Source organism: Salmo trutta, chromosome 2 (assembly GCF_901001165.1).
Source record: "Salmo trutta chromosome 2, fSalTru1.1, whole genome shotgun sequence".
NCBI lineage: Eukaryota > Metazoa > Chordata > Actinopteri > Salmoniformes > Salmonidae > Salmo > Salmo trutta.
Window position 1 is genome coordinate 11,366,721 of NC_042958.1, and position 27,044 is coordinate 11,393,764.

The 27,044-nt window shown below is 44.4% G+C and overlaps 1 protein-coding gene across 14 annotated transcripts in view; it reads right to left on the reverse strand.

The window, feature by feature from the left end:
• Positions 1-27,044, reverse strand: part of LOC115150500 (histone-lysine N-methyltransferase 2C) — a 266,608-nt gene that overhangs the window by 25,689 nt on the left and 213,875 nt on the right. For 12 of the 14 annotated variants that reach the window (XM_029693877.1, XM_029693968.1, XM_029693922.1 and 9 more), the window contains 11 exons: positions 20,397-20,516; positions 20,131-20,258; positions 14,789-15,053; positions 12,909-13,013; positions 12,241-12,288; positions 10,550-10,687; positions 9,554-9,586; positions 9,027-9,164; positions 7,040-7,196; positions 6,180-6,418; positions 5,880-5,953 (listed from right to left, as the gene is read on the reverse strand). In XM_029693877.1, coding sequence (XP_029549737.1) covers positions 5,880-5,953; positions 6,180-6,418; positions 7,040-7,196; positions 9,027-9,164; positions 9,554-9,586; positions 10,550-10,687; positions 12,241-12,288; positions 12,909-13,013; positions 14,789-15,053; positions 20,131-20,258; positions 20,397-20,516 — 1,445 coding nt within the window. The remainder of the gene's footprint in view (positions 1-5,879; positions 5,954-6,179; positions 6,419-7,039; positions 7,197-9,026; positions 9,165-9,553; positions 9,587-10,549; positions 10,688-12,240; positions 12,289-12,908; positions 13,014-14,788; positions 15,054-20,130; positions 20,259-20,396; positions 20,517-27,044) is intronic. The other 2 variants (XM_029693930.1, XM_029693951.1) reach the window with 2 other exon arrangements.

Genomic DNA, 27,044 nt, shown 5'->3' on the forward strand with positions numbered 1-27,044 from the left:
ACACGAGAAGGGACAAAGCGCGAGAGCCTTTGGGTTTAAAATATCAACAGAAAACAGATGAAAAGAACAAGACAAACACATCTGTCTTCTCCCTAATGGCCTCTACAATTTACTTCAGGAAGTTTGTGAATATTTGGAGGAGTGAATATTTGAGCGGCTGGGTCATTGAGCACAACCTCTTCTACGCACAACCTTTCCTGTTTCCGGTCACAACTTGCAGACTTGTTTACGCTGCTGTGCGTTTTTGTTGCCGTTTTTACTTTGCTACCTGACGGTTTTTACTTTTTCATTACCGTATATTTTTACTTTTTCCCTCACTCAACTTTTTTTTCATTCAACTTTCCTACCCCGGAGGTTTTATCTGGACATGGTTCGTCAGGACTTCAAACAGCCGAAGCTAAGTAACATTAACATGATGCCTTCTAATTGCAGTCGTTGTACTCATAATATACAGGAGAATGATCGCCTTACGGCAAGGATAGCTGTGCTGCAAGCCCAGCTTCAGACGCAATCGTTAGGCAAGGGTCATTTCAGTGTAGGAAAGGATGAAACAGCGTCTGTGCCACCAGCAAGTACAGATAGTAACGTTAGTATAAACCCCCTCGCACGGTCCCCGCAGCCGGACATCTTTCTCATGGCGTCTGGAGGGAAACGCTGTAGGAATGCTCAACCGGTGTCGCTTATTCAGCCGACAGAAACTTTCAACCGGTTCTCCCCGTTAAGCGAGTCGGAGTCGGAGGCCGAGACTTCTCTGGTCTCTGCTCCTCCCGTTGTGGGGTCTGAGACGCCGACGGCTCCCACCATTAGCTCTGACAAATTGAAAACCCTAGTCATTGGCGACTCCATTACCCGCAGTATTAGACTTAAAACTAATCATCCAGCGATCATACACTGTTTACCAGGGGGCAGGGCTACCGACGTTAAGGCTAATCTAAAGACGGTGCTGGCTAAAGCTAAAACTGGCGAGTGTAGAGAGTATAGAGATATTGTTATCCACGTCGGCACCAACGATGTTAGGATGAAACAGTCAGAGGTCACCAAGCGCAACATAGCTTCAGCATGTAAATCAGCTAGAAAGATGTGTCGGCATCGATTAATTGTCTCTGGCCCCCTCCCAGTTAGGGGGAGTGATGAGCTCTACAGCAGAGTCTCACAACTCAATCGCTGGATGAAAACTGTTTTCTGCCCCTCCCAAAAGATAGAATTTGTAGATAACTGGCCCTCTTTCTGGGATTCACCCACAAACAGGACCAAGCCTGGCCTGCTGAGGAGTGACGGACTCCATCCTAGCTGGAGGGGTGCTCTCATCTTATCTACGAACATAGACAGGGCTCTAACTCCTCTAGCTCCACAATGAAATAGGGTGCAGGCCAGGCAACAGGCTGTTAGCCAGCCTGCCAGCTTAGTGGAGTCTGCCACTAGCACAGTTAGCGTAGTCAGCTCAGCTTTCCCCATTGAGACCGTGTCTGTGCCTCGATCTAGGTTGGGCAAAATTAAAAATGGCGGTGTTCGCTTCAGTAATCTTACTAGTATAAAGACCTCCTCCATTCCTGCCATTATTGAAAGAGATTGTGATACTTCACATCTCAAAATTGGGTTACTTAATGTTAGATCCCTCACTTCCAAGGCAGTTATAGTCAATGAACTAATCACTGATCATAATCTTGATGTGATTGGCCTGACTGAAACATGGCTTAAGCCTGATGAATTTACTGTGTTAAATGAGGCCTCACCCCCTGGTTACACTAGTGACCATACCCCCCGTGCATCCGGCAAAGGCGGAGGTGTTGCTAACATTTACGATAGCAAATTTCAATTTACAAAAAAAAAAACAGCTTCTAGTCATGAAATCTATGCAGCCTACTCAATCACTTTTTATAGCTACTGTTTACAGGCCTCCTGGGCCATATGCAGTGTTCCTTACTGAGTTCGCTGAATTCCTATCGGATCTTGTAGTCATAGCAGATAATATTCTAATTTTTGGTGACTTTAACATTCACATGGAAAAGTCCACAGACCCACTCCAAAAGGCTTTCGGAGCCATCATCGACTCAGTGGGTTTTGTCCAACATGTCTCTGGACCTACTCACTGCCACAGTCATACTCTGGACCTAGTTTTGTCCCATGGAATAAATGTTGTGGATCTTAATGTTTTTCCTCATAATCCTGGATTATCGGACCACCATTTTATTGCGTTTACAATTGCAACAAATAATCTGCTCAGACCCCAACCAAGGAAGATTAAAAGTCGTGCTATAAATTCTCAGACAACCCAAAGATTCCTTGATGCCCTTCCAGACTCCCTCTGCCTACCCAAGGACGTCAGAGGACAAGAATCAGTTAACCACCTAACCGAGGAACTCAATTTAACCTTGCGCAATACCCTAGATGCAGTTGCACCCCTAAAAATTAAAAACATCTGTCATAAGAAACTAGCTCCCTGGTATACAGAAAATACACGAGCTCTGAAGCAAGCTTCCAGAAAATTGGAACGGAAATGGCGCCACACTAAACTGGAAGTCTTCCGACTAGCTTGGAAAGACAGTACCGTGCAGTATCGAAGAGCCCTCACTGCTGCACGATCATCCTATTTTTCCAACTTAATTGAGGAAAATAAGAACAATCCGAAATTTCTTTTTGACACTGTCGCAAAGCTAACTAAAAAGCAGCATTCGCAAATGGAGGATGGCTTTCACTTCAGCAGTAATAAATTTATGAACTTCTTTGAGGAAAAGATCGTGATCATTAGAAAGCAAATTACGGACTCCTCTTTAAATCTGGGTATTCCTCCAGGGCTCCATTGTCCTGAGTCTGCACAACTCTGCCAGGACCTAGGATCAAGGGAGATACTAAAGTGTTTTAGTACTATATCTCTTGACATAATGATGAAAATAATCATGGCCTCCAAACCCTCAAGCTGCATACTGGACCCTATTCCAACTAAACTACTGAAAGAGCTGCTTCCTGTGCTTGGCCCTCCTATGTTGAACATAATAAACGGCTCTCTATCCACCGGATGTGTACCAAGCTCACTAAAAGTGGCAGTAATAAAGCCTCTCTTGAAAAAGCCGAATCTTGACCCAGAAATTATAAAAACCTATCGGCCTATATCGAATCTTCCATTCCTCTCAAAAATTTTTGAAAAAGTTGTTGCGCAGCAACTCACTGCCTTCCTGAAGACAAACAATGTATACGAAACGCTTCAGTCTGGTTTTAGACCCCATCATAGCACTGAGACTGCACTTGTGAAGGTGGTAAATGACCTTTTAATGACGTCAGACCGAGGCTCTGCATCTGTCCTCATGCTCCTAGATCTTAGTGCCGCTTTTGATACCATCGATCACCACATTCTTTTGGAGAGATTGGAAACCCAAATTGGTCTACATGGACAAGTTCTGGCCTGGTTTAGATCTTATCTGTCGGAAAGATATCAGTTTGTCTCTGTGAATGGTTCGTCCTCTGACAAATCAATTGTAAATTTCGGTGTTCCTCAAGGTTCCGTTCTAGGACCACTATTGTTTTCACTATATATTTTACCTCTTGGGGATGTTATTCGAAAACAATGTTAAATTTCACTGCTATGCGGACGACACACAGCTGTACATTTCAATGAAACATGGTGAAGCCCCAAAATTGCCCTCGCTAGAAGCCTGTGTTTCAGACATAAGGAAGTGGATGGCTGCAAATGTTCTACTTTTAAACTCGGACAAAACAGAGATGCTTGTCCTAGGTCCCAAGAAACAAAGAGATCTTCTGTTGAATCTGACAATTAATCTGGATGGTTGTACAGTCGTCTCAAATAAAACTGTGAAGGACCTCGGCGTTACTCTGGACCCTGATCTCTCTTTTGAAGAACATATCAAGACTGCTTCAAGGACAGCTTTTTTCCATCTACGTAACATTGCAAAAATCAGAAACTTTCTGTCCAAAAATGACGCAGAAAAATTAATCCATGCTTTTGTTACTTCTAGGCTCGACTACTGCAATGCTCTACTTTCCGGCTACCCGGATAAAGCACTAAACAAACTTCAGTTAGTGCTAAATACGGCTGCTAGAATCCTGACTAGAACCAAAAAATTTGATCATATTACTCCAGTGCTAGCCTCCCTACACTGGCTTCCTGTTAAGGCAAGGGCTGATTTCAAGGTTTTACTGCTAACCTACAAAGCATTACATGGGCTTGCTCCTACCTATCTTTCCGATTTGGTCCTGCCGTACATACCTACACGTACGCTACGGTCACAAGACGCAGGCCTCCTAATTGTCCCTAGAATTTCTAAGCAAACGACTGGAGGTAGGGCTTTCTCCTATAGAGCTCCATTTTTATGGAATGGTCTGCCTACCCATGTGAGAGACGCAGACTCAGTCTCAACCTTTAAGTCTTTACTGAAGACTTATCTCTTCAGTAGGTCCTATGATTAAGTATAGTCTGGCCCAGGAGTGTGAAGGTGAACGGAAAGGCTGGAGCAACGAACCGCCCTTGCTGTCTCTGCCTTGTCGGTTCCCCTCTTCCCACTGGGATTCTCTGCCTCTAACCCTTTTACAGGGGCTGAGTCACTGACTTACTGGTGTTCTTCCATGCCGTCCATGGGAGGGGTGCGTCACTTGAGTAGGTTGAGCCACTGACGTGGTCTTCCTGTCTGGGTTGGCGCCCCCCCCTTGGGTTGTGCCGTGGCGGAGATCTTTGTGGGCTATACTCGGCCTTGTCTTCGGACGGTAGGTTGGTGGTTGTAGATATCCCTCTAGTGGTGTGGGGGCTGTGCTTTGGCAAAGTGGGTGGGGTTATATCCTGCCTGTTTGGCCCTGTCCGGGGGTATCATCGGATGGGGCCACAGTGTCTTCTGATCCCTCCTGTCTCAGCCTCCAGTATTTATGCTGCAGTAGTTTATGTGTCGGGGGGCTAGGGTCAGTCTGTTACATCTGGAGTATTCTCTTGTCTTATCCGGTGTCCTGTGTGAATGTAAATATGCTCTCTCTAATTCTCTCTTCTCTTTCTTTCTTTCTCTCGGAGGACCTGAGCCCTAGGACCATGCCCCAGGACTACCTGGCATGATGACTCCTTGCTGTCCCCAGTCCACCTGGCCATGCTGCTGCTCCAGTTTCAACTGTTCTGCCTGCGGCTACGGAACCCTGACCTGTTTCACCGGACGTGCTTGTTGCACCCTCGACAATTACTATGATTATTATTATTTGACCATGCTGGTCATTTACGAACATTTTAACATCTTGACCATGTTCTGTTATAATATCCACCCGGCACAGCCAGAAGAGGACTGGCCACCCCTCATAGCCTGGTTCCTCTCTAGGTTTCTTCCTAGGTTTTTGGCCTTTCTCAGGAGTTTTTCCTAGGGAGTTTTTCCCAGCCACCGTGCTTCTTTCACATGCATTGCTTGCTGTTTGGGGTTTTAGGCTGGGTTTCTGTACAGCACTTTGAGATTTCAGCTGATGTACGAAGGGCTATATAAATAAATTTGATTTGATTTGTTTAGACTTTAACATTTCATGAGTAACTTGCTGATCCCTTTGATTCATCACTCCAAAAGGTGTAGGGCACCATTCAATCAGGTTTGTGGAATAAGTCAACAACAATGTTCTTCTGGTGAAGCAGAAATAATACATTTTTTATTGAATAGGGCTCTAAGTTTTCATTAGAGGTTTTAAGTGTTTTGTAAAAGATTAGCCTTTTTTTTTATGCATGGACTTTTTCTGTTGTTTATACAAACTCTTATCTTTTGTCAATCAGCAAAACCGGCTGATCAAAATAAGTGCAGTGCATCACAGTCCAGCATGGATGTAAACAACTTCCAAACCCAGAATGTGTTCAAGCCACTTACCTGGTGTAAAAAAAAAAATAATAATAAAAAATAAAAAAAACTTACCACATATGGGGCCCTGTCCTGGGAACTGGCTTTCCTCCACAACTTTGCGATTTGTTTCACTCTCATAGCCCAGTCTGAGAAAAAAAAAAAAGATTAGCCACTAAAACGTATAGCGCTACAACACACATGCAATATGGCCAAGAACTATACCTTTCCCAGTCCCCTTTTTATGAGTGTGACACAAAACTTCAGAGCTCATCATTTTTTTCATTTGAAAAAATGTAGTCGGTAATTCACACTTTTGAATTTGACGGAACCAAAAATCATCTCTTTGAGAAACTTTGTCTACGATGTACCAACCTGGGAACTCTTCTAGGAGGTTGGGGAAGTTGACGTTGGTGTAGAGGACTGGGGCCACGGTGGCCATCTCGCCCAGAGTTTCCTCCTTCTCCCACTTGAGCGTGCTCCTCTGGGCATTGGACATGGTGTCTGTCTCTCCCTCTGGAGGGGGGACGGGGCCAGGGACTGGGCCGGGGTCAGAGCTAGGGACGCTCCACGAACCAACCACATCACCCCCCATCTGGCTAAACTTCTTGTCCCTGGAAGGATATCTCAGGTTACACATTCTATTGCAACATTACCAATATATTTACAGTTATATATAGATTTTTATAAACTGGGTGGTACGAGCCCTGAATGCTGATTGGCTGACAGCCATGGTATATCAGACCGTATACCACGGGTATGACAAAACATGTATTTTTACTGCTCTAATTACGTTGATAACCAGTTTATAATAGCAATAAGGCACCTTGGGAGTTTGTGGTATATGGCGATGCATCGTGCCTAATAAGAACAGCCCTTAGCCGTGGTATATTGGCCATATAGCACCCCCCCCGTGCCTTATTGCTTAAGTATGTCACATCACTTACAATGCGGTTCACTTTGAAGCAAATTATCATGTAAAAAGGGCTATAGTATAAAAATGACATTACATTCATTGATTGATTGAGATATGAAAGCTAACAAGCGAGCAGACCTCAGAGGAAAAATTAGGTTAAAGTGAACTGTATACAATGGAGTCAAAACAATGAAGGATAACATAGTAAAAAAGAATCACTAGGCAAGTTAATAACACAAAATCCAATTGATTGTCTTTGAGCAGATGAAAGCAATGCTCTAGTAATGCATAGACAGCTCCCTGCTGTACCTGCTCTTACCTAATCTTGTCTGGGAAAGGCATTCTGTGAATGGGCGAGAAGTTTCCCAGGCCACATGGGCCTGTGCTGCCGGGCATCATGGGAGTTGGAGGAAAGTGGGGGTTGGGCCCCATCATGCCGTTCATCATTGGCATGCGGGGAAACATCCCATGGTTGCCTGCAACAGAGAGCATAGAGACGATGTCGGAGAAGTAGTTCCAGAAATACATCCACATGTCCTGTTGACTATGTAAACATGATATTCATATAAATCAGTGTTCATTCAATAAATGCTCATATCCATTCATTCATATAGATTGATTTCCACAGTCAATAGCTTTCAAAGATAACTCGTAAAAATCCAAATAACTTCAGAGATCTTCATTTTAAAGGGTTTAAACTTTGTTTTCCATGCTTGTTCCATGAACCATAAACAATAAAAACACCAAACACCTGTGGATTGGTCATAAGACACTAACAGCTTACAGACGGTAGGCAATTAAGGTCACAGTTATGAAAACTTAACTGAAAAACACCAAAAGAAAGATGCCCAGGGTCCCTGCTCATCTGCGTGAACGTGCCTTAGGCATGCTGTAAGGAGGCATGGGGACTGCAGATGTGGCCAGGGCAATACATTGCCATGTCCGTACTGTGAGACGCCTAAGGCAGCACAACAGGGAGACAGGATGGACAGCTGATCGTCCTCGCAGTGGCAGACCACGTGTAACAACACCTGCACAGGATCGGTACATCCGATCACCACACCTGTGGGACATGTACAGGATGGCAACAACTGCCCGAGTTACACCAGGAACGCACAATCCCTCCATCAGTGCTCAGACTGTCCGCAATAGGCTGAGAGAGGCTGGACTGAGGGCTTGTAGGCATGTTGTAAGGCAGGTCCTCACCAGACATCACCGGCAACAACGTCGTCTATGGGCACAAACCCACCATCGCTGGACCTGACAGGACGTAAGTGATGTGTATAGCCTCGTTAATGTTATTGTGTTACTCTTCATTATTACTTTTTATTTTAGCCTGCTTGGTAAATATTTTCTTCTTCTTTAATTGCACTGTTGGTTAAGGGCTTGTAAGTAAGCATTTCACAGTAAAGTCTACACTTGTTGTATTCGGGCGCGTGGCAAATAAAGTTTGATTTGATTGCCAAAAAGTGCTCTTCACTGACGAGTTGCGGTTTTGTCTCACCAGCGGTGATGGTCGGATTTGCGTTTATCGTTGAATGAATGAGCGTTACACCGAGGCCTGTACTCTGGAGCGGGATCGATTTGGAGGTGGAGGGTCCGTCATGGTCTGGGGCGGTGTGTCACAGCATCATCGGACTGAGCTTGTTGTCATTGCAGGCAACCTCAACACTGTGCGTTACAGGGAAGACATCCTCCTCCCTCATGTGGTACCCTTCCTGCAGGCTCATCCTGACATGACCCTCCAGCATGACAATGCCACAAGCCCATACTGCTCGTTCTGTGCGTGATTTCCTGCAAGACAGGAATGCCAGTGTTCTGCCATGGCCAGCGAAGAGCCCGGATCTCAATCCCATTGAGCACGTCTGGGACCTGTTGGATCGGAGGGTTAGGGCTAGGGCCATTCACCCCAGAAATGTCCAGGAACTTGCAGGTGCCTTGGTGGAAGAGTGGGGTAACATCTCACAGCAAGAACGGGCAAATCTGGTGCAGTCCATGAGGAAGAGATGCACTGCAGTACTTAATGCAGCTGGTGGCCACACCAGATACTGACTGTTACTTTTGATTTTGACCCCCCTCCCCCTTTTGTTCAGGGACACATTATTCTATTTCTGTTAGTCACATGTCTGTGGAACTTGTTCAGTTTATGTCTCAGTTGTTGAATCTTGTTATGTTCACACAAATATTTACACGTTACATTTGCTGAAAATAAACACAGTTGACAGTGAGAGGACGTTTCTTTTTTTGCTGTGTTTATTTAAATTCCCAGATGCAATTCTCCAAGAGGCTTGAGGTGGTGGCGGTACCTGGGTTTGGAATGGCCATGGCTCTTGGTCCATTGGGCCCAGGGTGGGCCGGTTGGGGGTGAGGCAGCTGTGGAGGCTGGCTGGTGCTGGGACTCAGGACCGCTGTGAAGAGGTCCTCCACGTCTTTCCCCTCCAGCTCTGTAGAGGGCGACAGCAATTTTTTACATTTTTATTTTACCTTTATTTAACTAGGCAAGTCAGTAAAGAACAAATTCTTATTTTCAATGATGGCCTGGGAAGAGTGCCTTGTTCAGGGGCAGAACGACAGATTTGTACCTTGTCAGCTCGGGGATTTGATCTGGCAACCTTTCGGTTACTAGACCAACGCTCTAACCACTAGGCTAAGCTGCAGCCCCGATGAAATAAATAGCGTTGATGCACATACTTTAAACCACCATCAACAAGTGGTGATTGAACGTTTCAAACTGTTATCTTTGAATTCTATGGAACTGATAATCTCTGACATACAAATGAATGAACAACCTTTGAAAACTCTAGGTTAGACTTATATAATCAAAACCACAAACCTGGGATTTTGTAGAGCTTACTGAGAATTGCACCTGAAAAAAAAAGAAATGCATATTACATTGCTGCAATGTTATACACTTTATCCTCTGTGCTAGTTTGATTGAACCAAGCAAGCCAGTTAAGAACAAATCCTGGGGATCAAACATAGAATTTCATCAGATGGGGTGTAGTTCAACAACCTCAACTAAAACCAGCATGGCTTTGGTTATGCGTCAATGTGTATGGCCAGACATTGGTTTTGGCAGAGCCAGGAAGCCGCTAAGCAGTTATTACACACAGTGAACAAGTCAGGCGGGTAAATCTCTGCCAAGGGAATAAGGTTGACCTCCCTATTTGTCAACACTGATACTTTGCGGGAACTTCAGTTAAACTGAGTAAACATTATTTACTTAGTGTTCCATGATTTTGCAATGTGGGATGTGATTTGACCACCAATGCCTTCTATACACAGCAGTTGTTCCATGTGGTGGATACTGTAAAGACCACAATCATCAACAGAGGCACGTAACTCTAGGAAGAAAGAGGAAGAAAGACTTATTTCTCATGATTGACTTTTAAGGCCAGTTTCGCAGACACAGATTAAGCCTAGTCCAGCTTTAGACGTGTCTCGGAAACTGACCCTGAATCTATGTACTGATGTCGAGCTGGGAAACCAGTTAGGCCAGAGTCACACACTAACATACGCCAAATAGATCAGTGAGACAAGTGGAAACAGACACTGAAGCCCTGGAGGACTGGAGATGTAAACCTCTGCTCTTCACCAATGACACTGAGTGTGCACAGAGACGAAGAGGCGAAGCCAATGGTTTCACTCTCGACAAAATCTGTCCAAAATAAACCCAATACATTTCAATGGGCTTATTTTGGACCTAAGCTTGTCGCCTGCCTTCCTGCCTTTGGGACAACCACTCCCATTGTTAGGGTGGAGACATGAGAATATAGTCATTATATACAGATATCTGGTAGACAGACAGAATTCAACAAGGCCGCCTTACCATCTGCGACCATCTTGTCCAGTTCTGGGCTCAGGATGACGTCCAGAGGCTCCTCCTGTAGAGCCCTTGGCCCCCGGCATGCCGAGCCCTGACAGGGCCCAGTGGGATCATCAGGGATGGGGTCCATGTCCAGACCAGCTATCGGATGGCAGAAGAAGATGGTGAGGGGAGGGTGGTCACACACACAGGCACACCCACCCACAGTCCACTTTTATGTAACAAAAATAAATCGACACACTAGCTCCCTCACGAGCCATTTCGGAGATGAGACGAGAGTGGGGAGAGAGGAGTGAGAAGACAGGTGCGAGAGAGAAGAGAATAGAGAGAGAAGAGGAGAGTGAGAGGAGTGAGAAGAAGAGATGAGAGATAGAAGAGAGTAGAGAGAAGAGTGAGAGCTGATCCGTCATGTCATGGTGGTAAAATAAACTGTCCATGATCTCGCATTATATACCCCCAACACCTGTTTTTTTCTTCATTGTCTTCCCGTAACTCAATTTTGTAAGTATAACGACAAACTAATTTGTGTTGCCTGCTCGACTGAGTGTGAAAAGAGGTGTGGGATGGGCGAGGAGCAGCCGTCCCTTAAAAAATAGCCACACTGCTTCCATAATCAGTTCCCATACTGCCCACATTAGAATAGACGAGGGCTTAATCAATGAAAAAAGTTCTGGGAGATTGCAATGATTAATCATCATAACCTCCGTCATCAACATCAGAGAGGGGTTCGAGGTCAATGTACATTTTACTGTGGTGCACTCTCAACTAGTTTGCTTCTTTATTTATTTTTGTCGGGAAAAGCTACTTCGCTTGTGACCTTGAATTAACTTGATATATGGGAAGAGAGACAGTACATGGAGACTGCAGCTACTGCATATGGTGCTGAAGGTAAGGAATAAAGGCTAAAGGTAAAACATTGTTTTATCTGTTTTGGGGCCTTCAGGCGTTCTCAAATAATCTGTCTGAGAAATACAAGGGTGAAAAACAAAGAAGAAATCACGATACAACACTGCAAAACAGGATAGATTAAATACATTGTGAAACAATGCCGACTCGAGACCACAGAGAAAAGAAAATCTAATTTCCCAAGCTGGCAAGGTTATCTTTGCTCCTCAGGTAAGTGCTCCATGGAATGATTGAACTGTGTGAAACGTGGAGTCATTTATAGTTCAAGCTTTGTTACATTCTATGACTAGAGGAAGTTCACACTTTGAAACCCATACTCAACAAACTCAGCTGGGGTGAGGAGACAGAAAGCACTAAAACACATCAAATGAAAACAAAAGTTTATAGGAGTGTGTGTGGTCAGCTTTTTGCTAAAACTCAAGTATGAAGAAACCAACTGATGTACATTAAAGTTATGACATTTGTATTAAACAACATTATTTAAAAGATAAACTCATCACTTTCACCTCCAGCCCTTTTTTTCACAGAATATCACTCAACAGTTCATAGATTGGTCAATACACATGCAGATTGGTGAATGGTTGTAAAATCACAGTAGTTAGTCAAAAAGACTACAGTGCTACTGCGTGAGAAAATGGGGAGCGCAGAGAAGGAAGGACATGAAAAAATGCAGAGAGCGTAGAAAGTGTTAGAGGGGATGGGGTCCCAAAGCAGCTCAAAAGTGGGAGAAGGGGAGGGGTGGCAGGCCTACTCCTAAGAGGCCAGACGGGCCCGAGGACGTCTCTTACCAAACGGAGAGGAAGAGCAGTCGACTTGGAAAGGGCATAAATCAAGACCTACAGGAACCCAAAACCAGAGGATTATAAACTGAGGGGGAGAAAAGCAGGTGTGATAAAATGCTATGCTAACACTTTACTTGAAGCAGCCCACTGTGATGCTACACCACTTTGGCAATAGTAGTGACATAAAACCAACCATCACGACACGAGTCCCAACACAGGCCTGGGTTCAAAAAGTATCGGAACCCTTTCAAATACTTAAACTGAGCTTGAATGCGCTTGTCTGGTACAATGTAACCAACGGTTTTTATTTTTTTAACAAACGCTCAACACATTTAAAAGAAAACAAATACTATTTGAACCCAGTTCTGATTGTTATTAACCATCGTCACTCCATTATGCAGGCATCAAGATGGGCATTTCAAGAAAACTGTTCAAAAGCAAACCAAAATCAATGGACACAGACAGGAGGTACTGCAAACCAAGAGTATTACTCAATGTACAAAAACTATACAAGTGAAGGAAAATGCAAAATGATGAGTAAAGATGCAACAGAGAAATGCCACAGGTGCTTGTTTATGGAGTTGACCTTGCTAGCGACAAGGAGAGTGTGTGTGAGTGGGCAGAGAAGAAAGGAAGTGGAGGCAGCCATTTTGGAGGAGGGCAGAGGGGTCTACCTGAGTTGTGCCCCGACTTCACCAGATCATCCGACAGCATTCCCAGGAGATCTGCATCCGTGCTCAGGACTTCCGAAAGGTCCACTAAGGGATCCTCGGTATTGGCTGGAGATATAGATGATGTACAGTTGCAGTCGGAAGTTTATATACATACACCTTAGCCAAATACATTTAATCCTAGTAAAAATTCCCTGTTTTAGGTCAGTTAGGATCACCACTTAATTTAAAGAATGTGAAATGTCAGAATAATAGTAGAGAGAATGATTTATTTCAGATTTTATTTCTTTCATCACATTCCCAGTGGGTCAGAAGTTTAGTATTTGGTAGCATTGCCTTTAAATTCTTTAACCTGGGTCAAATGCTTCACGTAGCCTTCCACAAGCTTCCCACAATAAGTTGGGTGAATTTTGGCCCATTCCTCCTGACAGAGCTGGTGTAACTGAGTCAGGTTTGTAGGCCTCCTTGCACACGCTTTTTCAGTTCTGCCCACAGATTTTCTATAGGATTGAGGTCAGGGCTTTGTGATGGCCACTCCAATACCTTGACCTTGTTGTCCTTAAGCCATTTTGCCACAACTTTTCAAGAATGCTTGGGGTCATTGTCCATTTGGAAGACCCATTTGCGACCAAGCTTTAACTTCCTGACTGATGTCTTGAGATGTTGCTTCAATATATCCACAATCCCCCCCCCCCCCCCCCCCTCATGATGCCATCTATTTTGTGAAGTGCCCCAGTCCCTCCTGAAGCAAAGCACCCACACAACACGATGCTGCCACCCCCGTGCTTCACGGTTGGGATGGTGTTCTTCGGCTTGCAAGCATCCCCCTTTTTCCTCCAAACATAACTATGGTCATTATGGCCAAACAATTCTATTTTGGTTTCATCAGACCAGAGGACATTTCTCCAAAAAGTACGATCTTTGTCCCCATGTGCAGTGGCAAACCGTAGTCTGGCTTTTTTATGGCAGTTTTGAAGCAGTGGCTTCTTCCTTGCTGAGTGGCCTTTCAGGTCATATCGATATAGGACTCGTTTTACTATGGAAATAGATACTTTTGTACTAGTTTCTTCCAGCATCTTCACAAGGACCTTTGCTGTTGTTCTGGGATTGATTTGCACTTTTCGCACCGAAGTACGTTCATCTCTAGGAGACAGAACGCGTCTCCTTCCTGAGCGGTATGACGGTAAACTTCTGACCCACTGGGAATGAAATAAATTATTCTCTCTACTATTATTCTGACATTTCACATTCTTAAAATAAAGTGGTGATCCTAACTGACCTAAAACAGGGAATTTTTACTATTATTAAATGTCAGGAATTGTGAAAAACTGAGTTTAAATGTATTTGGCTAAGGTGTATGTAAACTTCCGACTTCAACTGTATATATATATGCGTATATGGTTTTCTGTAACATCTAAGAGCACTAACACTTTCCAAGGACTAAAAGCTGGTGAATGTCTTCAAAACAAGCAAACCTTCCAAGTTATTACTGTGCTTCCCTCTGCCACAAATGACAAGAGGGGGAATTTAGCAGAGTGGACGAGTGTGTTCTCCATGACACTAGAAACAAACAGGCTGTTATGAAAGTGAACGTGTCTATTGAAGACAACATAGAAAACCAAACTCTGCTGTTAATATCGCAGGAGCCAATCTGAAAAAACGTTAATCTAGCACTTCTGTTTTGCTAGTATCCAGTGTGTTCTTGTCGCTATGTGTGTTCCTAGTAGGTAACTTGCAGCGCTGTTCATAGCGTGTTGGAGTGGAGTGTAAATGATTGTGGACGTGGAGAAGAGAACCAAAGACAAACAGACAGGGTGGAGGATGATGGGGGGATGAGAGAACGTTTTCATCTTTAATAAGGAGCAAGAGAGATGTGAACATACGCAGTCCTGCTTTGCTGGAGATGGGTGTGGTGGTGGAGGTAGCACTGAGCAGCGGGTCCGACAAGGGGTCTAGGAAGCTGGCGCTGGGGGGTTTGGTCTCTGCATGGGCCCCTGGGCTCTCCTCACAGAGCCCCATGGTCACCAGGCCTGTCTGACTGCTCTGCTTGCACTTGTCCAGCAGCTCCTCACAGAGCCCCGTGGTCACCAGGCCTGCCTGCCTGCTCTGCTTGCTCTTGTCCAGCAGCCCCTTCCCGAAGAAGGCCTCCTGGTAATATACCACACAAACACAAGGTCAATGAAATAGTTACCATGAAATACAGAAAACAGAGAAAACACATACAGAAACACAACATAATTATCTTTCAACAACAAAAAAAGAAACAATTGTCTCTGTGTCAGAAGGTGGGATCCAGTTATGAATTCTAGATTCGAATTGAAAATGAATAAGGATTTATTTCATTATTGCTCAATTCAAACACAGTATTTGAAATTAAAATGCGTGCTGAACACTAATGAACCAAAGTCGTATCAGGCTATGCTACTGCTAACCCACTGGTTTCCATTAGACTCAGGACTTCCTGCTAATTTTCTGAGTTGGAGTGGGAATAGCAGACTGAAGTCAGACACTAGGTGGTGGGGTCTAAAAACTATAGTGGTTCCCTGGAGATCTAAGCTGCTGTTACATAGTTCCCCAGAGGAGGAACGGCCCAGACTCCAGTATGGCAGCGCTCTCTAGGCCCCAGGGTTACCCAGACTCCAGTATGGCAGCGCTCTCTAGGCCCCAGGGTTATCCAGACTCCAGTATGGCAGCGCTCTCTAGGCCCCAGGGTTATCCAGACTCCAGTATGGCAGCGCTCTCTAGGCCCCAGGGTTATCCAGACTCCAGTATGGCAACGCTCTCTAGGCCCCAGGGTTATCCAGACTCCAGTATGGCAGCGCTCTCTAGGCCCCAGGGTTATCCAGACTCCAGTATGGCAGCGCTCTCTAGGCCCCAGGGTTATCCAGACTCCAGTATGGCAGCGCTCTCTAGGCCCCAGGGTTATCCAGACTCCAGTATGGCAGCGCTCTCTAGGCCCCAGGGTTATCCAGACTCCAGTATGGCAGCGCTCTCTAGGCCCCAGGGTTATCCAGACTCCAGTATGGCAGCGCTCTCTAGGCCCCAGGGTTATCCAGACTCCAGTATGGCAGCGCTCTCTAGGCCCCAGGGTTATCCAGACTCCAGTATGGCAGCGCTCTCTAGGCCCCAGGGTTATCCAGACTCCAGTATGGCAGCGCTCTCTAGGCCCCAGGGTTATCCAGACTCCAGGGTTGCCCAGACGCATAGAGAAAGAGTGAGGAGTGTGCAGTGGAAGCATTCACCAGGGGTCTAATGCGACAGCGACATGGATACAGAGCTGAATGCCTACTCTCTCTAGAGAGAGGAGCCCAATTACATAGGAACTGAGAAACACAGCCATATCAAGATGCACCGAGTCAACTCATAGGTCCACAAAAAGAGAAAGTTGACTCGAAACACAAGAATCACTGAACACAATCACCTGCATATACTAGTGTTGCACAGTATACAGAAACTTCTGTACTTTTTCGATACTAGAACATGAAAAACATTTCGATACTAGAATTTTTGTGACTTTCAGTTCTTCTTTCAAATGTGTCTCACATCATATATGGATCGAGATGATTGAGTCTGTATAGCAATTTGTCTGAATCTTCTCTAGGGGGCAGTAGTACGCTAGCCTGGCTACTTGTCTTCTCAAGGGGTAGTAGTAAGCTAGCCAGGCTACTTGTCTTCTCAAGGGGCAGTAGTCAGCTAGCCAGGCTACTTGTCTTCTCAAGGGCCAGTAGTAAGCTAGCCAGGCTACTTGTCTTCTCAAGGGGTCGATAGTAAGCTAGCCAGGCTACTTGTCTTCTCAAGGGGGCAGTAGTAAGCTAGCCAGGCTACTTGTCTTCTCAAGGGGTCAGTAGTAAGCTAGCCAGGCTACTTGTCTTCTCAAGGGGGCAGTAGTAAGCTAGCCAGGCTACTTGTCTTCTCAAGGGGGCAGTAGTTAGCTAGCCAGGCTACTTGTGCATGCAGCTGACACAGCGCGAGCCACATTTGAGAAGCAAGCGAGAGGAGAGAAAATCTCGACAGCATGGCGCATCTTGTTGACAATAATAATTAGGGAACGGGTTATGTGTTGTGAAGCTAGCCACAATAAGGATTAGGCACAATAGTGGAATTTGCGGTTTGCCTTCAAAATAAAAGTATGTCATTAACAGTGATGCAAATTAATACATATAGTGGAATTATACCATACTTTTACTTTGAAGGCTAACAGCAAAGTCCACTATTGTGCCTAATCCTTATTGTGGCTAGCTTCACATAGATGGGTCCGACCACCATTAATCAAATAAGAACTGTCTTAAAAATTAGGGTTATTTTAGATTACAGCTATATAGTTAGCTGGCTAACTATAGCTACTGAAACAGATTATGTTGTGTTATTTGACGTGTATCTTTTTTGACACGCAAAGACCCAAATGCCGTTCCATAGAAATCCTGGTTGAGAATGAAACGTCTGAACAACGAAACAGCACAACAAGTAAGTGAAAGAAATAGATGTTTATTATGTTTTACTGATAATGGGGACATGTGTAAATGCCAGCAAATTAACTTTTTGGTCAGAGTGGTGTGTGTGTAACCTTTATTTAACTAGGCAAGTCAGTTAAGAACAAATTCTTATTTACAGTGACAGACCGGACGACGCTGGGTCAATTGTGCACCGCCCTATAGGACTCCCAATCACGACTGGATGTGATACAGCCTGGATTTGAACCAGGGACTGTAGTGACACCTCTTGCACTGAGATGCAGTGCCTTACACCGCTGCGTCCATGTGTGTGTGTTAACTATTTAACTGTACTAGAATGCTTAAAATGCGGCTAAAATTCTAAATATCGGTTATCATATCTGTTTTTTTGGCAAGGAAAATATCGAATATCGGTATCGGCCAAAAATGTCATATAGGTGCATCACTAATAATAATAATAATAATAATACATGGGAGACATATAGCATTTTTCAGGGACCCGAAGTCGCTTTACAATTGTAGAAATGAAAAGAAAAACAAAACATCAGAGTAAACAAAAACATGAATAAAGAGAGGGGTGGGCTCAAAGAAGGGAAAGACTGATGTATCAGGGAACGGGGAGGGATTTGGATACGAACCCGGTTTAGGGTAAGGGGTGGGATTGGGTGGTGCACAGATTGAGAGGAGTGTCTTAGAAGTGTATTTCTTTGCTTGTGTGTGTGTGTGTGTGTGTGTGTGGGGGGGGGGGGGCTTGTCAAAGAGTTGGGGCTTTAGGAGGGACTAAAAGATTGTGATGACTCCATTACGGATGGCCTGAGTTAGGGAGTCCCAGAGCCTAGGAGCAACACTAGAGAAGGTCCTGTCACAGAAGCTCTGAAGCTTGGACCTGGGGATGACAAGGTGGCCTACTGTGATGGAACGGAGTGCGCGTGTGGGGTGGTAGGGGAGAAGGTCGGAGAGGTAAGGGGGGGCCAAGGTGGTGAAGGGCTTTGTACACCCTGTATAACTGCAGCGGAGTCTGAGCTGTGGCCATTGAGGGAGACGTAGTGGGTCTGGTTTGTGAGGTAGTGTTAGTGTTTTGTCAAATCTAGCAGCCGAAGGAATCAATGTGTCTTGGATAGGATGTGATCCTGCACTCACTATAAACCAATAGAACTCAAATGCCCGAATAAACCCACACTCACCCAGAGACAAGGGTACACACAACCACACCGAGAGCCTGAACTCAGCAACACATCATCACCTGCAAGGCTGGTTGGGTTGCTATGTGTTTAAGTAAGTCAACTGCACTTCCAACACATTTAACTGCTCAAAAACTATCGATGTGAATGCTCCCCGCTGTGGTAAAACATTAAAAGCCTAATGCACCGGGTATTTAAATAATTGATTAAAGTCATTTCTCTGGTGAGGACCTTTAGGTTTAATTTTTGAAGCGCAGCGTACAAGAAAGCCTACAGTGACAGCTGGTGCTCTTAACACATGGTTGCCCCGACGAATGCTGAGCATACTGGGTCATTTAAAGGCGTGGCACAGAGAGGGCAACGTCTCTCCGAGACGCCATTTAAACGCAGAGGATTTTTTGGTAAATAATGAAGGTAATACATCTTAGAAGCGGGCAGCATACTACATATGCTGGTTGGGAAATAAAGTTGCTACTACTAAGTGCTTGGCAGGTGTCCTATAGAATATTAACAATTCTAATGCGGTAAAGAACACGATTAAAGGCCCAGTGCAGTCAAAAACATGATTTTCCTGTGTTTAATATACACCGAACACCTTCCTAATATTGAGCTGCACCCCCTTTTGTCCTCAGAACAGCCTAAAGCTTTCCACAGGGATGCTGGCCCATGTTGACTCCAATGCGTCCCAGAGTTTTGTCAAGTTGGCTGGATGTCCTTTGGATGGTGAACCATTCTTGATACACGCGGGCAACTGTTGAGTGTGACAAATCCAGCAGTGTTGCAGTTCTTGACACTCAAACTGGTGCACTTGGCACCTACTACCATACCCCGTTCAAAGGTACTTTCATCTTGCCTATTCGCCATCTGAATGGCATACATATACAATCCTTGTCTGAATTGTCTCAAGGCTTAAAAATACTTCTTTAACCTGTCTCCTCCCCTTCATCTATACTGATTGAAGTGGCTTTAACAGCTGACATCAATAAGGGATCGTAGCTTTCACCTGGTCTATGTCATGGAAAGAGCAGGTGTTCCTAATGTTTTGTACACAGTATGAGGTTGGACAAAAACGGTCCATTTGTGAAAATTATGCTAATGCCCTTCTAGTGTAAGAGCTATTTGAACAGACAGCCTGAAATGTCAGCCTGTTTTAGTGGGATGGAGTTTTGGCCTGCCTGGTGACATTAAATTAATTAATAGACTAAAAAGAAAGACCTCTCTGCCAATAACAGCTAGTTTTCAGTTTCCCCTCCCCACTCAGACCACTCCCAGACATTCCTAGCAAAATGATTGCTTGAGAAATTCTTCTTGCTAAGAAGCTATTTTGTTTATCATTTTAATTGAAAACAATCACATTAAGGTACCAAATTGTTATCCAGAAATGATTTGATATTGAGATAAAAACAGCTGCATTGGACCGACATCAAGTAGCCACACTAGCACCTTTGTGCTGATTAGATGACTTCATGCATATTTCACCGGTGACCTTTTCCTATAATAGCTATATAAGACAGTATATGTATGATAACATAATTAAAATGAACATTGTAGACCAAAACTGATATCATTAGTGTACATGAGACTGAAAGTCACCTGCAGGTATGAAGGAAACTCCTCTTCCAGTTTAGTTTTCTTTTTGCGGTATCTTTTCTTGACTTTCTCCTGACATTCAGGCACCGGTGGGGTCTCCTCCACTGGAGTACTCTCTGTCTCATTCCACCCTGCAACACACCGACAGGAGGTCACAACCTCAAAGTAACATTCTGGGACCCCACTTCTTACTGGGTTAAGTGATTGATTCTGCGTGGAGTCCCAGATGGGTGGGATTTGCACTTTTGGGACGATTCCATTGTCCTTACCCTCCTCTTTGCACATTGGGTTCTCAGGTAACGACCACGTCGAGGCTTTCCTGGATAGGGATCGTTTGGCTATGCCTTGTCCCGTCCTGCTTCTCTGGCGGACCATAAACCCTCCAATACCTGGCCGGGAGACACGGGGGAGGAGAGATGAGACAGTGTTCAGCATTAGAATAAAATACTTGATTAATATTGCTGGGGCTCTAATTTTGTCAAACATGAGAGGAGGGTCTGACAGTCCAATCCTTGACATTAATCTTCATTACTCAGTGACCTATGCACACAGAGCCTGAGGGTTGTGGGGGGGGGGGTGGGTTGTTTGGGTCAGAGAGAAACTATCATTGTGTGTTGAACAGAGGGAAAGAGCATGAGTGAGTGTGTGACAGAGAGAACAAACGAAAGAGTGAGTGTGTGTGAGAGAGTGTTTGGGGAACTCATCTCCTAGCCACTCGATGAGAGAGAGGGAATGAGAGGGAGAGAACAAGAGAGAGAGAGAACAAGAGAGAGAACAAGAGAGGTTTTTTCTGGATATAATTGGGGCCTTCGTTTTAAAGCTCATTTCCTCATGTGCTCATGTGATGAGATTGAGCAGTTTCAAAGCAAAATGCCTGCAATTCTACAGTTTTTTTTCTCCACTTTTAAAGCAGATTTCTTGCAAACCTACACATTTTGCCATGGCTTATGCTATCTGATTGACACAAATGCCATGCCATAAAAATACTCCTGAACGCATCATTTTTGTAATTTTAAAATCTGTTATTTAAATATATAGGTCCATTATCTTTTCTAGATACCTTATATCTGGTTTTAGTCATTAATGTTTACACTGACAATTTTTTAAAATTTTACTGTTTGGACATAGGCAACTCGAAAAACACACTTAGACGGCCCACCCAATACTTTTCTATATAGAAAAAACCCTGGAGAGATAGGAGAATTTCAGGTGAGCCTATTTCTGGATAGCTTGGGTATTGAGAGAAAAGCCCCTTTGGTCTGAAAGCAGACAGACAGAGCTTTCCAGCCTTCCTTAAGCTGCCTCAGAGCAAGAGGGGAGACTTCAGATGATTTATGTGTTTGGACATGAGAGGAAACAGCCGTTTCAGATCAGAGTACCCAGGATACCAACCCTCTAAAAGAGATCCTACTCTGAGAGCATTCCATGGCAGGGCTTTTTCTGCCATTGAAAACGTTGGGCGGACTGCGTTATCGTTTTTTCTGCCCGCCTAAGAAAAAAAAAAAAACGTTATTTATATATAGAGTACCAGTCAAAAGTTTGGACACACCTACTCATTCAAGGGTTTATATTTTAACTATTTTATGCATTGTAGAATAATAGTGAAGACATCAAAACAGCATGTCTACCACAGCATTCTGCAGCGATACGCCATCCCATCTGGTTTGCACTTAGTGGGACTAGCATTTGTTTTCAACAGGACAATGACCCAACACACCTCCAGGCTGTGTAAGAGCTATTTGACCAAGAAGGAGCGTGATGGTGCTGCATCAGATGACCTGGCCTCCACAATCACCCGACCTCAACCCAATTGAGATGGTTTGGGATGTGTTATTTCATAGTTTGTCTTCACTAGTTTATGTCTCTAGACCATGAAGATGGGGGCCTCTAAAATGTTCTCTCAAAATAAGCCGACAGGCTGACTGCACCCATTACCATGCGGCCACCACCTAAGCCCCTTTTTGATCCAGGAAAAAACCCTGAATGGAGAAGCAACTGTGCCTAAATGAAGGAACACAAAGATATGGGATTCTATTACCACTAGTTAAAAATAGCCAAATTAAAAAACATTGTCGTTCCTCCTTTAAAAGTTGCGAGCTTATACCGCAGCGTCACAGCTTCCTTGCTCCAGACCACCGCAAGGTGTTATTTTCAGATCATTATAACCATGAATAATGATTGTCTTGTAACAATCATACACAACACAATCTGGAGTCAAAGCCACAGTATACACACACATAATAATAGCTACATATCAAATTAAATTTTATTTGTCACATACACATGGTTAGCAGATGTTAATGCGAGTGTAGCGAGATGCTTGTACTTCTGCTTCCGACCATGCAGTAATATCTAACAAGTAATCTAACAATTTCACAACGACTACCTTATACACACAAGTGTAAAGGAATGAATAAGAATATGTACATAAAGATACATGAATGAGCGATGGCCGAACGGCATAGGCAAGATGCAGTAGATGGTATAGAGTACAGTATATATATATATATGAGATGAGTAATGTAGGGTAACATTATATAAAGTGGCATTGTTTAAAGTGGCTAGTGATACATTTATTACATACATTTTTCATTATTAAAAGTGGCTAGAGATGAGTCAGTATGTTGGCAGCAGCCACTCAATGTTAGTGATGGCTGTTTAACAGCCTGATGGCCTTGAGATAGCTGTTTTTCAGTCTCTCGGTCCCCGCTTTCATGCACCTGTACTGACCTCGCCTTCTGGATGATAGCGGGGTGAACAGGCAGTGGCTTGGGTGGTTGTTGTCCTTGATGATCTTTTTGGCCTTCCTGTGACATCGGGTGTTGTAGGTGTCTAGGAGGGTAGGTAGTTTGCCCCCGGTGATGCATTGTGCAGACCTCACTACCCTCTGGAGAGCCTTACGATTGTGGGCAGAGCCGTACCAGGCGGTGATACAGCCCGACAGGATGCTCTCGATTGTGCATCTGTAAAAGTTTGTGAGTGTTTTTGGTGACAAGACAAATTTCTTCAGCCTCCTGAGGTTGAAGAGGCACTGCTGCGCCTTTTTCACCACGCTGTCTGTGTGGGTGGACCATTTCAATTTGTCCGTGATGTGTACGCCGAGGAACTTACAACTTTCCACCTTCTCCACTACAGTCCCATCAATATGGATAGGGGGCTGCTCCCTCTGCTGTTTCCTGAAGTCCACGATCATCTCCTTTGTTTTGTTGACATTGAGTGTGAGGTTATTTCCCTGGCACCACACTCCGAGGGCCCTCACCTCCTCCATGTAGGCCGTCTCGTCGTCGTTGGTAATCAAGCCTACCACTGTAGTGTCGTCTGCAAACTTGATGATTGAGTTGGACGCGTGCATGGCCACGCAGTCATGGGTGAACAGGGAGTACAGGAGAGGGCTGAGAACACACCCTTGTGGGGCCCCAGTGTTGAGGATCAGCGGGGTGGAGATGTTTCCTACCCTCACCACCTGGGGGCAGCCCGTCAGGAAGTCCAGGACCCAGTTGCACAGGGCGGGGTCGAGACCCAGCTTAATGACGAGCTTAATGACGAGTTTGGAGGGTACTATGGTGTTAAATGCTAAGCTGTAGTCGATGAACAGCATTCTTACGTAGGTATTCCTCTTGTCCAGATGGGTTAGGGCAGTGTGCAGTGTGATTGCGATTGCGTCGTCTGTGGACCTATTGGGGCGGTAAGCAAATTGGAGTGGGTCTAGGGTGTCAGGTAGGGTGGAGATGATATGGTCCTTGACTAGTCTCTCAAAGCACTTCATGATGATGGAAGTGAGCACTATGGGGCGGTAGTCATTTAGCTCAGTTACCTGAGCTTTCTTGGGAACAGGAACAATGGTGGTCCTCTTGAGGCATGTGGGAACAGCAGACTGTGATAAGGATTGATTGAATATGTCCGTAAACACACCAGCCAGCTGGTCTGCGTATGGTCTGAGGACGCGGCTGGGGATGCCGTCTGGGCCGGCAGCCTTGCGAGGGATAACACATTTAAATGTTTTACTCACGATTGCTGCAGTGAAGGACAGCCCGCAGGTTTGGTAGCGGGCCGTGTCAGTGGCACTGTATTGTCCTCAAAGCAAGCAAATAAGTTGTTTAGTTTGTCTGGGAACAAGACATCGTGGTCCGCGATGGGGCTGGTTTTCCTTTTGTAGTCCGTAACTGACTGTAGACCCTGCCACATACTTCCCATGTCTGAGCCGTTGAATTGCGACTCTACTTTGTCTCTATACTGACGCTTAGCTTGTTTGATTGCCTTGCGGAGGGAATAGCTACACTGTTTGTATTCGGTCATGTTTCCGGTCACCTTGCCCTGATTAAAAGCAGTGGTTCGCGCTTTCAGTTTTGCGCGAATGCTGCCATCAATCCACGGTTTCAGGTTGGGGAAGGTTTTAATAGACGCTGTGGGTACAACATCACTGATGCACTTGCTAATAAACTCGCTCACCGAATCAGCGTACTCATCAATGTTATTGTCCGACGCTATGCGGAACATATCCCAGTCCACGTGATCGAAGCAATCTTGAGCAATCTTGAAGCGTGGAATCCGATTGGTCGGACCAGCGTTGAACAGACCTGAGCACGAGCGCTTCCTGTTTTAGTTTCTGTCTATAGGCTGGGAGCAACAAAATGGAGTCGTGGTCAGATTTTCAAAAAGGATTGCGGGGGAGGGCTTTGTATGCGTCGCAGAAGTTAGAATAACAATGATCCAGGGTTTTGCCAGCCCGGGTCGCACATTCGATATGCTGATAAAATTTAGGGAGCCTTGTTTTCAGATTAGCCTTGTTAAAATCCCCAGCTACAATAAATGCAGCCTCAGGATATGTGGTTCCCAGTTTACATAGAGTCAAATGAAGTTCTTTCAGGGCCGTCGATGTGTCTGCTTGGGGGGGATATACACGACTGATTATGATCGAAGAGAATTCTCTTGGTAGTTAATGCGGTCGGCATTTGATTGTAAGGAATTCCAGGTCAGGTGAACAAAAGGACTTTAGTTCCTGTATGCTATTATGATCACACCACGTCTCGTTAATCATAAGGCATACACTCTCGCCCTTCTTCTTACCAGAGAGATGCTTGTTTCTGTCGGCGCGATGCGTGAAGAAACCAGGTGGCTGTACCGTCTCTAGCCTAATCAATCTTAAATGCAGTGAATATTATTTGTGTGATACAGGTATGTAGTGTTGGAACGATAAACCGAAATAGCTAACAACAATGACAATAAGCCGCCATGTGGGGAATCGTAGGTGGCTCATTTCAGCTAGTTTTATCTTGTTTTTGATACCATGTCTTGTTTTTAGGTGTTTTGACTGATGTCACGTCCAATGTTCACTCTAAGCTGCGCACCTCCTCCAGGACTGTCGCGCAGAAGAAAGGCCAGGCTGTACAGAGACTGTAGTAATGTTCTTAAAATGCTATTTCGCATTGCTAGTTATAGCCTAATGTTAGCTATCTAACTAGCTAACATTGAACCTATTTTGTTAACTTTAGCTAGCTATGACAATCGGTTTGTATTGCTAGTACTCTATGGATTAGGAATATGGTTCATTGTTTTGCTAGCTAGCTACATGCCTAAACAAAAGACCAAGTTAAAGCTTACTGTTAACCTGTTGGGGCTAGGGGGCAGTATTTGCACGGCCGGATAAAAAACGTACCCGATTTAATCTGGTTACTACTCCTGCCCAGTAACTAGAATATGCATATAATTGTTTGATTTGGATAGAAAACACCCTAAAGTTTCTAAAACTGTTTGAATGGTGTCTGTGAGTATAACAGAACTCATTTGGCAGGCCAAAACCTGAGAAGATTCCAAACAGGAAGCGCTCTCTCTGACCATTTCATGGCCTTCTTGATCATCTCTAACCAAAACAGGGGATCTCTGGCATGACGTGACATTTTCTAACGCTCCCATATGCTCTCAGAAGGCGCCAGAAAGATGAATGGTGGCTTTGCAGGCCCTGGCTGAAAAACATTAGCGCATTTTGTAAGTGGTCGATCTGAGAACAATGAGACTGGAGGCGCGTGCCCGAGCCGACACCATGTTTACTTTCTCTCTCTTTGAACGAAAACAACCACTCCCGGTCGGAATATTATCGCTTTTTTATGAGAAAAATAGCATAAAAATTGATTTTAAACATGCTTCGAAGTACGGTAATGGAATATTTAGCATTTTTTTGTCACGAAACGCGTCGGGCGCGTCACCCTTCTTTACCCATCGGATAGTGTCTTGAACGCACAAACAAAACGCTGCTATTTGGATATAACTATGGATTATTTTGAACCAAACCAACATTTGTTATTGAAGTAGAAGTCCTGGGAGTGCATTCTGACGAAGACAGCAAAGGTAATCAAACTTTTCTAATAGTAAATCGGAGTTTGGTGAGTACCACACTTGGTGGGTGTCAAAATAGCTAGCCTGTGACTGCCGGGCTATCTACTCAGAATATTGCAAAATGTGCTTTCACCGAAAAGCTATTTTAAAATCGGACATATCGACTGCATAGAGGAGTTCTGGATCTATAATTCTTAAAATAATTGTTATGTTTTTTGTGAACGTTTATCGTGAGTAATTTAGTAAATTCACCGGAAGTGTTCGGTGGGTATGCTAGTCACATGCTAGTCACCTGCTAATGTAAAAAGCTGTTTTTTGATATAAATATGAACTTGATTGAACAAAACATGCATGTATTGTATAACATAATGTCCTAGGTGTGTCATCTGATGAAGATCATCAAAGGTTAGTGCTGCATTTAGCTGTGGTTTGGGTTTATGTGACATTATATGCTAGCTTGAAAAATGGGTGTCTGATTATTTCTGGCTGGGTACTCTGCTGACATAATCTAATGTTTTGCTTTCGTTGTAAAGCCTTTTTGAAATCGGACAGTGTGGTTAGATTAACGAGAGTCTTGTCTTTAA